The sequence below is a fragment of the Mercurialis annua genome, linkage group LG4, assembly GCF_937616625.2.
Source record: "Mercurialis annua linkage group LG4, ddMerAnnu1.2, whole genome shotgun sequence".
NCBI lineage: Eukaryota > Viridiplantae > Streptophyta > Magnoliopsida > Malpighiales > Euphorbiaceae > Mercurialis > Mercurialis annua.
This window is the reverse complement of record NC_065573.1, coordinates 25,631,817-25,645,597: the sequence shown is the minus strand read 5'-3', so window position 1 is coordinate 25,645,597 and position 13,781 is coordinate 25,631,817. Positions and strand designations below refer to the sequence as shown.

Here is a 13,781-nt window from a genome sequence, read left to right as displayed (position 1 = left end):
AGGATAAAATTGATAATTTTGAAAGTTTGAAATAAATGAAAAAAGTCAGAAAGATGGAGTGTTTTTTTTTTATTTACTGTATGAAAATTAACATTTATATATATAGAACAGTAGTTTTCATGCATTTGTTAGTAAAGAACAAAATTTTACCTCAAAAGAGGCCTAGAGAGGGAAATTTTGAAAATAAATTTTCTTTTTGAACAAAAAAGTAGAAAAGCACAAAAGAAAGAGAGGTCATAGGAGACAATTCAAGAAGCATTTCAAAATGATTACAACATTCAGCTTTAAAGTGCAAAACAAAGCATATATAAAGAACAAAGTTTGATACAAAAGGATTAAGATTAGGTATTACCTATCTAATGGGGACCTTAAGAATGTTTATTACTCATTTTTATCTGCTTCTTTTGCTTCTGCTGCTGTTGTTAATGCAAATGTTCGAGATAGCGAGTACATGACCTTTTTCGGCTTTCGGTTTTTATTGTCTAGTAGTATAATTTATATCTTGGAACGAGCTTTTTCAATGAGTTCTCTTCTCAAAATCTTTCCTGCAGCTGATTTTGGGACAGTGTTTATGAATCCCACTTTCCGAATTCTTTTAAACGGAGCAACCTGCAGCAGGCGACAAATAATAAATTTGAGAAAGAATATATTTCTGAGCTTAGTATTCATTGAAAATGCATTACTCGCTATATTTAAAGCAGGCTGCAATATTCAAGTGAATAATACATGACAAATTCAGTTCTTAGAAAGAAAACCATCCTGTATGCTATATATTTTAGATGATATTTCTTCCATTGTGGAAAAATCACTAACCTGCTTTGCTATGAAGTTCTGAACATCTTCTTCAGTCAAGGAGCTATTAGGAGAGCGAACAACATATGCAACTGGTACTTCACCTGCTTTTGAATCCGGGTATCTACGAAAATTGGAAAATCATCCTCAGTTACATGCAAAAAAGGGATCAATAAATTTCTGACTCTATAAGAAACTGCCTGCGAAATAACAATTCGTGCACAATAAGTTGAGCAGTTGTCTACTTACGGTATGACGACAGAATCTAAAATTTCAGGGTGAGAAAGTAGTAATCCTTCCAGTTCCGCTGGTGCCACCTACCAATATAGCAAAGTGGAAATAAAATCTGATTGTGGACAAATTAATACAATAGAAACTTCATAAAGCACTGTGACTAGAAACAAATTAGCTCGACTTTTATGCCTATGACTATACATATATTTTGTCCAACATCTTAAACTCCACTCTAAATGACACAGCTTTAATACAAATTAATAGCTCAGATGCAGGAGAATATAAACTTCTTTAGTCCCCAAATCCTGAAGATACACTGTTAGTTTTGCAGCATCGAATGCAAAAAACAGTAACGAAGTCAATGGATCTAAGTAAGGAAAATGGGAGCAAAGCTAAATTAAGATACCAATGCAGATCACTTTCTGCACGCAGAAGGAAGATGGAGCTCAAAGCAGTACTATGCCAGATTACACCACATTTTAAACTTTGGCAATCTCCCAAAACTATAATATTACCTGAAAGCCATTACACTTGATGAGCTCTTTAATTCGGTCCACTACAAACAAATGTCCTTCTTCATTAAAGTATCCAAGATCCCCGGTCAGAACCCATCCTTGCTCATCTATTGTTAGCTTTGTAGCTTGTGGATTGTTAAAATAACCTGTGAGTTTTGGCATATTAGAAAATTTTGTAGGAAGCTAAATCAACTCGCTTATCTGTTACTGCATCAACAAATTGTTTTTCATCACTTTTTATCTGAGCAAACTGAACTGTTAGATTATCGTAGTCGTAGATAACATCACAAATCTATTCCTACCCTACCCACCCTACAATCTGGCTAGGCCAAGTGCTCATTAAGCAGTTTTAGTACTTGGACACAGAGCTTAAAGATTGAGGATCATATGAACCTTTTTAAACTGTACAACTTTTAGCAGACTTAGCACTAGAACCTATTTATTTCACCACCCTCACAAATATATTGGCACGAGACTGAAATAAAGGACATAAGACTTCAAACATGAGCTCAGAAATTCATCACAAGTTGTACTATCTATAGTAAACTTAATTAGGAAATTGCAGGAGTTGACAACAAGTTCAGTTTGTCAGATATTGTACTGAATCATCTAATGCTTTATCTTGAAAATGAGTGTTATGATTCAGTTGGTCATTCACACGAATCACACCTTTCCATTTCCATCATACAGTTATTAATTTCCTAGGTTAATGCAGTTAAAGTTTTACCTTGCATCATATTTGGTCCACGTAGACAGATTTCTCCGACTTGATTTGGTGGAAGAGGCTTTGATGTTTCTACACTTATTATTCGAGATTCTACGCCAGGGACAAGTAACCCTGTTGAACCAGAGAGGCGATTTCTTTCCCTTGGATCGTCTAATGCAATAATTCCACAAGTTTCTGTCATGCCATATCCCTGACAGGTTAATCAGATATTTCAAATCAGGAAAACACTTTCTTAAGTAAATTACTTCCGGAAACGAAAAGCTCTCCTCAAAGCATCATTTGAAAACCTCAAGAATCCACCAGATATCACATAGTCTTCATCATAATGAACAATCCCACCCATGAAAAACATCATTTTCAAACCTCAAAATCCACCAAATATGATAAATTTTATTCATTATAATGATCATCAATTCCCACCCATGAATATTTGGTATAAACTGCTGACAGTGCAGATAATCATTTCAAGGCGAGTTCAATTGGCAGCGTAAATTAGTAGTATGTGCAACACTACTCTAGTAAAGTATGAATTAACAATTGAAAAACACCATGATCAATAGAGGAAAAGGGAACATATAAGTTTGTGACAAACTTAGACAACAAAACAACCTAACACTAGATTAATAGATGAAGTCATAATTAAATTGAAATAAAACATGAGAACTTAGACCCATATATTAAATAAAATTTCTAAAACAAAAGAAACAAACTATCTTTTCATAAAGTTGGAGGCTTCCTTTCATTTACTTCAGACCATGAAGTTAGGTAAGGTCATGTGCCATTCAATTCTTCCCATGCCACAAGCCAGCCAAAATAAATATGCAAGTCCCACTACCGGTTATGGCAAGTTGTACATTATACAATTGCATTCACCTAATGATGATCTCAGGACAATATTTACAGTAAATTCCTCTTATGAAGTACTCAAACATACGTTTAAACTTATAAGAAAAACAGAACACTAAAAAATTATCACAAATTAGAATAACTGCAAACTAGATTAAAATCAGGAATGAATAACCTGAATAATATCAACGCGAGGCAGATTTTTCGCACACTCCTCCATAACTTCTTTTCCTAACGGAGCTGCTCCGCATCCGATAAGTTTAAGAGATGACAAATCAAACTTCTTAACAACATTCTGCTTGGCCAGAACAATCATAACCGGCGGCACAACAAACAGCATGGAAACCCTGAACTTCTCAACACTCCTCAACATCTTCTCCAGCTCGAATTTCTCCATCAAAACGACACAGTTTCCTCTCCTAAGCTGAGCATAAGTAGTAACCGCAAATCCAAATATATGAAACATAGGCAAGAAACACAAGAACACATGCTTAGGCTCGTTATACCTGTCTTGATCAGACGGTACCATTAACGACGTGGCAATGAAATTCCGGTGAGTTAAAACCACTCCCTTGCTTGTACCTGTTGTGCCAGAAGAGTAAAACAACGCTGCGACGTCGTTTTGGTTAACATTATTCTCCGGCAAATCAGAAACTTCAGGATATAAGTTAATTAAATCGGAGTAGCTCCAAATCTTCGGATTTGAAACTGAATTAGTTGAATCAGAGAGAATTAGCGGCAAATTGAAATGTTCGACTTTGTTAAGCAATTCCTTTGTGGTGATTATGAGCTTTGGATTACAATCTTTGACTTGTTTAGAGAGTTCCGGTACAGTATAAGCAGGATTACAGGTGGACGCGATTGCGCCGATGGACGTAATCGCGAGGAAAAATACAGGGAAATGAATTGAATTCGGGGATAAAATGAGAACGACGTCGTTTCGGGCGATGTGAAGGTTGTTAACCAGTGCATGTGCTATCTTCGAGACTTGGATTTTAAGATCGTGGAAAGTTAGGGTTTGGCTTGATTCGGAGTCGATTAGGGCGGCGGATTTGGCGACGGAGAGTGTGGAATTGAAGAGGAAAGTGGTGAGGGAAAGATTGGGATGGGTTGGGAGGTGAAGTGGTGGTCGTGGTGATGTGTAGATTTGAGTGTTTGGATTGTAGGATTTGTTTGCCATGATTGATGAGTGTTGTGTTTGGTTCTTGGGAATGGAGTTTAATTTTCTCGAGAAAGTTGGGTTTATAAGTTGTGATTATAGATAGGTTGTTGACCGAGGATGAAGATGAAGTGATGAAGGTGGTTGAGAGTGTATTTCGGTAAGTTCGTTGATTTTCCCGCTGAAAGTGATGAAGAAATTGATTTAAAAATGGAAATGCACCGACAAAAAACATAACACGACAATGTTTTATGAACAAAGGATCAATTCACCCCTCAATTTGGCACGAATATCATATGGACGACAGACCCGCAATTATGTTAAAATACATTGAATCGTTCCCTTATTCATTCTCGCCCACTCTCTGATTACAAATTTGAAATAGTTCCTATTATTTTTAAAAAATTAAAATAACACATAAAATTGAAAAAAAAAAAATTAACCAATTTTTTATTTTTATTTTCAGCTTCTCCTCAAAGGAGGAGCACTTCTCCTCTGAAAGCGCAGATCCATCTGGGTATGCTCTTCATCCTTCAATGTAAAAAAATAATAATAATTTTGGTTTAAAAAAATCCAGTGAAAAAAATATTCCGGTGGTTACGGTGGTTTCCGGTGTGAGTGGAGGGTTAAATTGATTCGGTTTTACATAGTTTAGCTCTTTGGGTTTTTTTTTGATAAAAAAATACAAATTGCGGCTTGATTTGAACCAAAAGTCTTAAAAATGAATTTTTTGATATTTCGTGCCAAATTGAGGGGGTGAATTGGTCTTTTGTTCAGTGTTTTATATTGAGAGAACTTCCCACTTAATTTTACAAATTACTTCCTCAATCCCCAAAATGAATACAAAAGCGGACGTAAACCATAGCTTACGAAATCCAAAATTCATGTATCTAAACTCAAAATTAACGTATTTAAATAATCTCAAATTCATTTGTTGGCAGTTTTAGTTCTTCATAATTGTTTAAACTCATTTTGGCTGCTAGTTTCGTTTGTCGGCAGATTTAATGGTGATTTTGTCTATCAGTAGTTTACAAAATACTTCTGCTATGAGGATCATTTTTGCTGATTGTTTGTTTTTCTTTTAGTTGGTGGATCTAGTGAGTTTTAATCAGGGACTTGATGTGTATAAATAAAGGTGAAGGGTCCCAAAGTTAAAACAAATAAAAGTACAGGTACCTGCGAACGTGTTAAACCAGAGAAACGACACATAGACATGGTCGTCGTCTATATTCATACATGTGGCGTCGAAACACTCTCCTTTCCTTTTCAGTTCCCGGTCGTCCTCTATATTCCGCCCAATTTCCTGTGTTCACATAATTATTATCATTTCAATGGCGGAAACTTCTGCTCTCTGTCTCCCACATTTCTCTTCAATTCCTCGTTCCAAGGATTCCAATTCCTTTCTCTCCACATCATTTTCCTCCTTTGCTTTTCCGTCCAAATTATCATATTCGTGTTCTACTCGATCAATCCCCAAAGCTTCCAATTCTAGTAACTTCTTTGGCGACGATGATTCCCTTGGCGGCGGTTTCTTTCCCTGGTCTGAAGGCGATGACGGTAATTATTTAATTTAACCGTTTCTTTTAATTATTACTGCTGGAATTAAGGTTTTATAGTTTAGGAAAACTAAAAAGATATAAGGTATTGTGAAAAGAAATGATAATGTGATTGTTTTTATAAGAATTGAATTGGTGATGATTGAATTTGAATTTGAACGTGTATTTATTTGATGGTTGGATTTGCAGGTATAGAATGGGTTCAGGAAGAGAAGGTCACTTTGTTCACTGCTGATGGGCTTGTCCAGATTGGAGGTTCTGTGGTTCCTCGGGTAGTTAGCTCTTCAAATGTATGTTTTTTATCCCTCTTTTTTTGGGCGGTTCTCGATGATATGCTGCTTTTCTCTAGGGGTGTAAGCGAGCCTGGCTGAGCCGAGTTATGCCAAGGTCGAGCTCGAATACATCATTTGAGCTTGATTATGTTATATGAGCTCGAGCTTTAAGGTTTTATAGGAGCTCGTGCTCGAATGTATTATATGAGCTTGAGCTCAAACGTGTTATAACGACCTTGAATGTGCTGTAGGATCTCGACCTCAAATGCGTTATACGAATTCGAGCTCAAATGAGTTTATATATTCAACCTCGAATTCAAATGGGCTTCTATTTTGGAGCTCGAGCTTGAACTGTATCCAAGCTGTTCGAGCTAGACTAGATTAAGTTTGTGTTTATCATATGTGATGTATTTTTTTTTAAAACCATCTGAATATATGATATGATATTAAACCAATTAAGATGATGTACACCTAAAAACCAATATAATGAGAAAATAAAATTATTATTTTGTGCGTAAGAGATCCGTTTAGGCTTGCAAGCCTCATAAGTCTTTTTATCTAATACTCGAGCTCGGCTCTAGTTCGACTCGAATTTTTTGAGTCTATTTGAAAAAAATTCAAGTCAATCTCAAGTAACTCCCAAAGAATGCGTTTCTTTGTCACATTTGGAGAAGTAACTATTGATTGTTTTGTAAATGTAGCATGATGCGTGTATGTGTTTTCTAATTATTGTGTGATCCACTAAATAAATTTTCTCTTCTTAATAGAAGAAGCAAGGTAAGTCGAAAATCCCTCAGAGATTTCAACGATTTCAAGAGAGTTCTTATATGGACCCAAAACAAGGCTTATGTTTGGGAGCACTCTTTGACATTGCAGCCACAAATGTAAGTAATTTATTATGCTGTTGCCACTTTTTGATGTTTAGCTTTACCGATTCGATAGTTTATCTATATTCGCATTCGGTCATTTTAGGGACTTGATATGGGCAGAAGGCTTTGTATCTTTGGGTTTTGTCGTTCAATTGAGATGCTAAGTGATGTTGTTGAAGACACTGTTTTAGAACATGGTGGAGAGGTATGCCATATTTAAGTGCTTTACCTATCTATCTTTGTTTCAATTTGTTTTGATTAACATGAACACAGTAGAGTGCAATTCCAGATTAAGCCCTTAATCCTACATGCCCTGCTAAGCTGGAATTAAATTTAAAGGGACACTGACTGATACATAGTGATAGTGAAAACTAAAATCAAACTGCAGTTTCTGGCCCAACAGCAGAGTTGATCAACTTAGCAAGCTGCATATTTTAAAAAAAGTAGTTGGATGATTATCTACTTTAATGATTATTTTATTTTCCTGACTATAGTTGGACTCAATCTTGACATAAGAAATTGGCATTCAATCTTGTAAGATTCTTGATTGCGAAACATGATCCTGATTTACTCACTTAATATTCTGGCATAAAACTGGATTTAAAATATTGAATAGTGTTTCTTGTTAAATGTTATGTTAATTTTAGTATTTCTTAGGCTGTCTTCAGATTCTGCAAATGTCTAGTTGGAATTCAGCGTTATTTTGCGTTAACCATGGAATGACGTTATGTGTTAATGATTTGAGTTTGACAAGTGAAAGAAATTTAAAATGTTAACCGCAATTGAATATCGTTATACCTTGCTCTGTGTTGACATGATCTCGTGGCAAATTTGACGTTATGTGTTAATGCTTTGACAAGTGAAAGGGATTTAAAATGTTAACATCAATTGCATATTGTTATACCTTCCTCTGTGTTGTTGGCATGATCTCGTGGCAAATTCGCATGCTGGCAGTTTACTATGTTACAGTTCTTCATAAGCTACGAATGAACTATGTTGCGCGGAAACTTGGCGAGTACAATGTTTCAGCATTTTGTTTCTGTTTCGAAAACGCTTCCGAAACCCCAAAACTTTATTTTTATATCCTATTCTTGGAAAAAATATTCTTTTGCTATTTCCAAACCGAGAATGAATGATGTGCATTTGTCAGGTTGTTGCTGCAGAGAAGGCGATCAAAGGTGGGTTGCATGAAAAGCTAACCATGACAGTTGCAGTACCATATCTCTGGGGGGTTCCTCCTGCATCAGAAACACTTCGCCTCGCAGTTCGGAGCGGTGGAGGGATTGTAGATAAGGTATATTGGCAATGGGATTTTTTGTAAATCAAGTAAGAATTCCTTTTAATTGCCAATTGCCACATTGTGTACATATAATTGTTCTGTTTCTGTGTACAAAATTCAAGGTTCTGTATATTTCATGTAAAACTACATATCAATGTTAATATCTAATTGATTATTTTTAACCGAACGAGAAATGAAAATTTATGCTTTTTCAGAAAAGCTATGGGTATGTTTAGCTGTGGAAAAAGGAGAGCATGTTCTCCAAAATTTGCTCTATGATAATTAGGAACAGAGTTTGATAGCAGGAGTATTTTTCTCTTTTGTGAATTACAAAATTTATTTTTATTATTCTTTAAATTAAAACTAATAATTGTAAAATATAATTATTGATGGAGTTTGTCTCCTCATCGAATAAAACCTGCAAAACAAGGTTAGATTGTTGATCCGACAGTGGTTGTCCGATAAACACTCTGATACTTAAGTTAGTATTGAAGTTAAGAGAATTATTTGTAATTGTAAATCAATATGTAATAGGAATACATCAAATCCTTTTATACTCATCATGGAGGATTCAAATAGGAAAAGGATGATATGAGTATTGTTTTGCTAGCATTACACAATCATCAATCAAAACATCACCTCCCACCCTCTTTGAATTTCTAATATCCACAATGACATCCATAGCATCAGACTCAATAATTAGGCTATCCAACCGTTGATCCCACTTAGAGATTTACGAATACCCATTACCTTAACCGTCCTCGGGTCGAAAGCACCTACAAAGTTGACCTGCCTCGCCTGATCGTTGCGAACAACACATCCAATACCACCTTTACCTTCCTCACCAAAAAACCTTTACCTTCCTCACCAAAAAAGGCTGCATCAACGTTAACCTTAAACCAACTAGCTTCAGGACGTCACGAGACCACCACACCATCTCGCCTATCCCCAACGACCTCGCCTTTACGCTGCTCCTTACTTCTGGCCATTTTCCAGACAGACAAAAAATGACTTGCCAAGTTGATAATTGACTCACCAGACCCTTCTTGATTACCCCAAATCAGATTATTCCTACTCAACCATAGCTTCCAACAAATCAAAACAACCAGCTCACCATCTTCTTTGTTCAAATCATCCAACCAGCCTCGACACCATTTTTGAATATCTGAGTATCTCGCTGCATCAACCTTCGAATTTGCCAACTCCCAACACTGGCCTGCTAAATTACACTCACTGAACAAATGCAGAGCTTATCCGTCCTTCTCGTTACCATCTATAAACACCCTCTTCCGAGCAAGGGCATCTTTCGTAGGAAGGTAACCAGAGACAAATCTCCATAGGGAACTTCTGACCACTTATACGGATTAAATATGTATGTATGTGGATAATAAAAAGGCCTAATCACTCAAAAACCCCTCACCTTTAAACTTTTTTTCAATTCCACCCCGACGTTGAAAATTTGTCAATTTTACCCACTTTTAAATATTCCGTTTTCAATTATACCCCAATATTTTAATTTTTATTAATTTTCTTACTTAAATGATGAAATCATTCAATTAATTAAGTCTAAACATGAAATTAAATTCTTTTTTATTCAAAAAAGTACAAATAAGTCCTTTATTTTTAAAAACTAACTAAAACCCATAATCAAATTAACACTAATTTAAATTCTTAATTAATTTAACTAAATTTAAATAAATTTTAAAAGTATACAATCAATATATGCGAGACATGGAGAATGTTTTAAACAAATTTCCAAACGCAAAAGACGTTACTTTAATTTTTCAGGGTACAATTGAAACACAAAAATGCAAAATAGGGTAAAATTGACAAATTTTCAACGTCAGGGTATGATTGAAAAGGGGCTAAAAGGTCGGGTTTTTTTAAGACATTAGGCCTAATAAAAAATGGTGTGGTTGTTCAATTAAGGGAAAAGGTGCAAAAATGACCCTAATGTATAGCCCGTGTCTCATGTTGGCACCTCATGTATTTCGGATCTCAAAAAGGACCCTAACGTCTTGAAAAAGTGTCAAAAATGACCCTTCCGTTAACATTTCCGTTTAAGGCCGTACACATTTATGTTTAACGTCGTCCATGTTTTGTGTTTTTTTGATACTTTTTCGCAACGTTAGGGTCATATTTGAGATCCGAAATACATGAAGTGCCAATAAGATACATGAGGTATACATGAGGGTCATTTTTGCACCTTTTCCCTTCAATAAATAGTTAAAAATAAAATATTGAATCATATAGTGTTAATCACACCATTTATGTCTGTCACTTAGATAAAAATTGGTCTAAAATATTAGATAATCTCTTATAATCATAAAATTAATAGTGAAGTTCTCAAAACATAACATATGACATGTTGATAATCGTGATATAAAGGCCTGAATTCAGCATCCATGAAAAAATAATTGTTGCTTATGTTATATTTGTCCCATAAGATAGATGTTTCAGTACCGACTTTTTTAACTTTTTGGAATGTTATCGTTACAAAAAGTACAATTTTTAGGAATTTTTACAAAACTATTCGGAAAAAAAATATTGACAAGAATTTAAAATTTTCCGAGGCACTGAAAAAAATATTTACAAAAATATCAAAAGAAAATACACCAAAAAAGCTATAATATACATAAAGCACCAAAAAGATACAAAAAAAAAAACTAATTAGACACCAGAAATGCATTAAAAACATTGAAAATACAAAAAATAAAAAACAAAACCGCCAAAAAAAACATATAAAGATACACCTAAAATCAATCATTCACGAAAGCCAACGAAAGTCAACAGTTTACGGATCAATAGTGCACATAGCATGTTGACCGTGTATTTGGTCATTGTCGCACTATCGACTCTTGTTAACTAGATCCCCGCCAAAAATATTTTCTACTAAGTTTCAGCTATTGAAAAATTTCCGGTGAGACTCTGATAATTGTTTTAGAAATTTTTTTGATTTAGTATTTGTATATTAAAATTAAACTAAAATTAATTTTTTTATAAGAATATAATTTTTAAAAATTCAAAGTACTTTTATAAATAAATTTAGGAAGCTAATGAAGTGTGTAAGTTTCTCAAACCTTTATCTAATCAAAAACATCAACATTCTCATCCACCAATGAGTTCTCTTTATATAGACGACTCCTTTTTTTTCCTACACTTCCAAAATTTATGTTCCCTTCAAGATGAAATAGTTTGACATTTAATCATTTTAAAACTAAGTTTTATTTTTTTATTTGTCTTGCCCATTCATACTTCACAAACCCTAATTAAAAGCTATCAATTATTGAGACACTGTTCCCATGTGTCATCTTATTGGTCATCAAGCATTATTAATTTATAAATTAATTTAGATTTAACTAATGATTTTGCACTCTAGTCCTTCATATGCAGCCTAAATTGAATATGTTTTCTTTCTAAATCATGCATGTTTTGATTTTGTTTTTTTTTTTCTGCCATAAAGAGTAAAATAACTCCACATGAAAGTAGTGATCAGGCATAAGATGAAGTCAATTTTGGCTTGATGCCTGCCTGCCTGCCTACAATAATTAATCGTGGATTTATTTATTTATTAATCTTTTTTAAGATGACTAAGGTTAGGATTAACATAAAGTCAATTTTAATACCCCCAAATGTAGCATCCAAGAACACTATGTCTTGTGTTTGACAATATTCAATTTTTTTTGAACATAAATACAAAATCATTGTCTGCATCTCCATGCATATTTAAAAATAAAAATGGCCACCATTCATCACCATAATATTAAAATTAGAATTATTATTTTCTTTCAAATTTAATAACTTGGTTTTTTTCCTACTTTCAAATATTAAATAACTGGAATTATCTTTATGAGATAATTTTAGTTAAATAAAATTGAAAAATCAAGAGAAATAATTAATTAATAAATAAATGAACTAATTTCAAGAATTATAGTTACTTTTCATATTATAAAACAACACAATAACTTCTAAGAAAACCTCATAAAAAAAACTTCTAAGAAAATAAAGTATCAATACTCTAATTTCCATGAACAACTTATTTCAACTTCATTCATTTTTACCTTTTTACCCTTTCAAATATTCACAGTCAACATCAATGATCAATAGTACATGCCCTGTTCCTCTTCAATCTTGTTTTCTTCAAATAAAAAGTTGTTACAACTACTAGTGCTAATTAGCTGCCTAATCTCTTCTAGACCATACTGATCCATTTCATTATCTGTCCATAGCCCAATTTTTTTCTCACTGTCTTCAATATTATTCTCTAATGATTCCTTGGAATATAAGCTACTTCCATCAGAAGAGCTCAAGCTATCATTCACTGGGTGCAAGTTTTGCAAAGAACCCATGAATCTTTCTTGATTTTGTACCATTTTTGATGCAGAAGTAGGAGCATTTGAGTTACTGTAACTGCTCAAAAGACTTGAAAATGGTGACTGTGATGGTGATGATGGCAGTGATGAAGCTTGGAGAAGAGAAGAGAAAGTGTTTGGTAATTGTCTTTGAGAATAATAATTAGGGTTAAATGTGATGATGTTCATAAGTTTCTTCTTGAGCTTGGTGTTCCAATAGTTCTTGATATCATTGTCAGTCCTGCCTGGCAACTGAGCTGCTATAATGGACCATCTGCAGTTTTACATTTCTATAAGCAGAAAATATATACATATATAGTTTTTTTCCAAACAGTATATAAAATCAAAAGAGAGCGAATTTACAATAATGGTTTTGTTTTTCTCTTTTAAGTATGGTTTATACACTTGATTAGAATAAGAAGGAAATTTTATGCATAAAAAAAAAAAGAGTTAAAATGGTTTTACCTGCTCCCAATGTTGGAATAAAGGGTACAGATTATTCTATCTTCATCATCAGAGAAATCTCCATGCTTGAGATTGGGTCTCAGATAGTTTAGCCATCTTAATCTGCAGCTTTTCCCACATCTTTTTAGACCTAAAACAAATCATTCCAAACAAAACCCTAATTAAGAACAGAAAAAAAACCCTCATATGCTGCAAAAAAAACTGCAAAACCCTAATATCATTGGCCATGAAGATTGCTAAAATTACCTGCTTTTTGAGGTAAAGCAATCCAATTTCCTCCAGTGTTATATTTCTGTATATATTCTTTAAGCTTTTCATCTTCTTGAGGTGACCATGGACCTTTCTTCACATTAGCCTTATCACAGCAAGGAGCTCTACCCATCTTTTTTCTCTCTCTATATATTTCTTCTAAAGTTTTTGCTTCAAGTTGAATAATCAAAGGCTTGAAATTAAGGGACAAATTTAAGGAGACTTGGGTTACACACTATAATATTTAAAATAGAAAGTCTTCTATCAGTGCGATTGGGATGGAGTGATAAAAACTCTTTCTCATTTAATTACAATTTCGGGTTCGAACTCTAAATATAGAGCAATTTTAAAAGCTTTCTTGAGTTAATTTTATTATCTTTACGGTTACTGTCCAATTTGATCCAAATAATGCAAAATATATTAATCCATCCACAATTTTAGTCCTTTTACCAACTATATCGTAATT

The 13,781-nt window shown here is 33.9% G+C and overlaps 3 protein-coding genes across 4 annotated transcripts; 1 reads left to right on the top strand and 2 right to left on the bottom strand.

Moving 5' to 3' along the window:
- Positions 1–237: 237 nt before the first annotated feature.
- Positions 238–4,479, bottom strand: LOC126678209 (probable CoA ligase CCL10). Its single transcript, XM_050373114.2, has 6 exons — positions 3,290–4,479; positions 2,269–2,458; positions 1,542–1,687; positions 1,042–1,109; positions 814–916; positions 238–609 (listed from the first exon to the last, which is right to left on the bottom strand). Exons 1-6 carry the CDS (start codon positions 4,292–4,294, stop codon positions 496–498), a joined length of 1,626 nt encoding a protein of 541 aa, XP_050229071.1. The 5' UTR covers positions 4,295–4,479; the 3' UTR covers positions 238–495.
- A 990-nt stretch (positions 4,480–5,469) lies between these two features.
- On the top strand, positions 5,470–8,431 carry LOC126679303 (uncharacterized). Of its 2 annotated transcripts, none has more exons than XM_050374302.2 (5): positions 5,470–5,830; positions 6,019–6,119; positions 6,872–6,985; positions 7,074–7,175; positions 8,121–8,431. In XM_050374302.2, exons 1-5 carry the CDS (start codon positions 5,605–5,607, stop codon positions 8,289–8,291), a joined length of 714 nt encoding a protein of 237 aa, XP_050230259.1. In that variant the 5' UTR covers positions 5,470–5,604; the 3' UTR covers positions 8,292–8,431. The 2 variants fall into 2 exon arrangements, with proteins under 2 accessions (XP_050230259.1, XP_050230258.1); XM_050374301.2 differs by having other exon boundaries at positions 5,481–5,830; positions 6,869–6,985.
- A 3,713-nt stretch (positions 8,432–12,144) lies between these two features.
- On the bottom strand, positions 12,145–13,521 carry LOC126676331 (transcription factor RAX2). Its single transcript, XM_050370510.2, has 3 exons — positions 13,313–13,521; positions 13,067–13,196; positions 12,145–12,875 (listed from the first exon to the last, which is right to left on the bottom strand). The coding sequence occupies exons 1-3, from the start codon at positions 13,446–13,448 to the stop codon at positions 12,350–12,352; spliced, it is 792 nt and encodes a 263-aa protein (XP_050226467.1). The 5' UTR covers positions 13,449–13,521; the 3' UTR covers positions 12,145–12,349.
- Positions 13,522–13,781: the final 260 nt, after the last annotated feature.

Bases quoted from the DNA above. Each gene is read 5' to 3' on its own strand.
- LOC126679303 (XM_050374301.2), top strand. From the start codon at position 5,605: ATGGCGGAAACTTCTGCTCTCTGTCTCCCACATTTCTCTTCAATTCCT. The intron at 6,120-6,868 runs GTATGTTTTTTA...TCTTCTTAATAG, and splicing joins GGGTAGTTAGCTCTTCAAAT to AAGAAGCAAGGTAAGTCGAA. The intron at 6,986-7,073 runs GTAAGTAATTTA...CGGTCATTTTAG, and splicing joins TTGACATTGCAGCCACAAAT to GGACTTGATATGGGCAGAAG.
- LOC126676331 (XM_050370510.2), bottom strand. From the start codon at position 13,448: ATGGGTAGAGCTCCTTGCTGTGATAAGGCTAATGTGAAGAAAGGTCCA. The intron at 13,197-13,312 runs GTAATTTTAGCA...GATTTGTTTTAG, and splicing joins TGCTTTACCTCAAAAAGCAG to GTCTAAAAAGATGTGGGAAA. The intron at 12,876-13,066 runs GTAAAACCATTT...GTAAAACTGCAG, and splicing joins TATTCCAACATTGGGAGCAG to ATGGTCCATTATAGCAGCTC.
- LOC126678209 (XM_050373114.2), bottom strand. From the start codon at position 4,294: ATGGCAAACAAATCCTACAATCCAAACACTCAAATCTACACATCACCA. The intron at 2,459-3,289 runs GTTATTCATTCC...TTAACCTGTCAG, and splicing joins CTCGCGTTGATATTATTCAG to GGATATGGCATGACAGAAAC. The intron at 610-813 runs GTTAGTGATTTT...CGCCTGCTGCAG, and splicing joins AGAACTTCATAGCAAAGCAG to GTTGCTCCGTTTAAAAGAAT.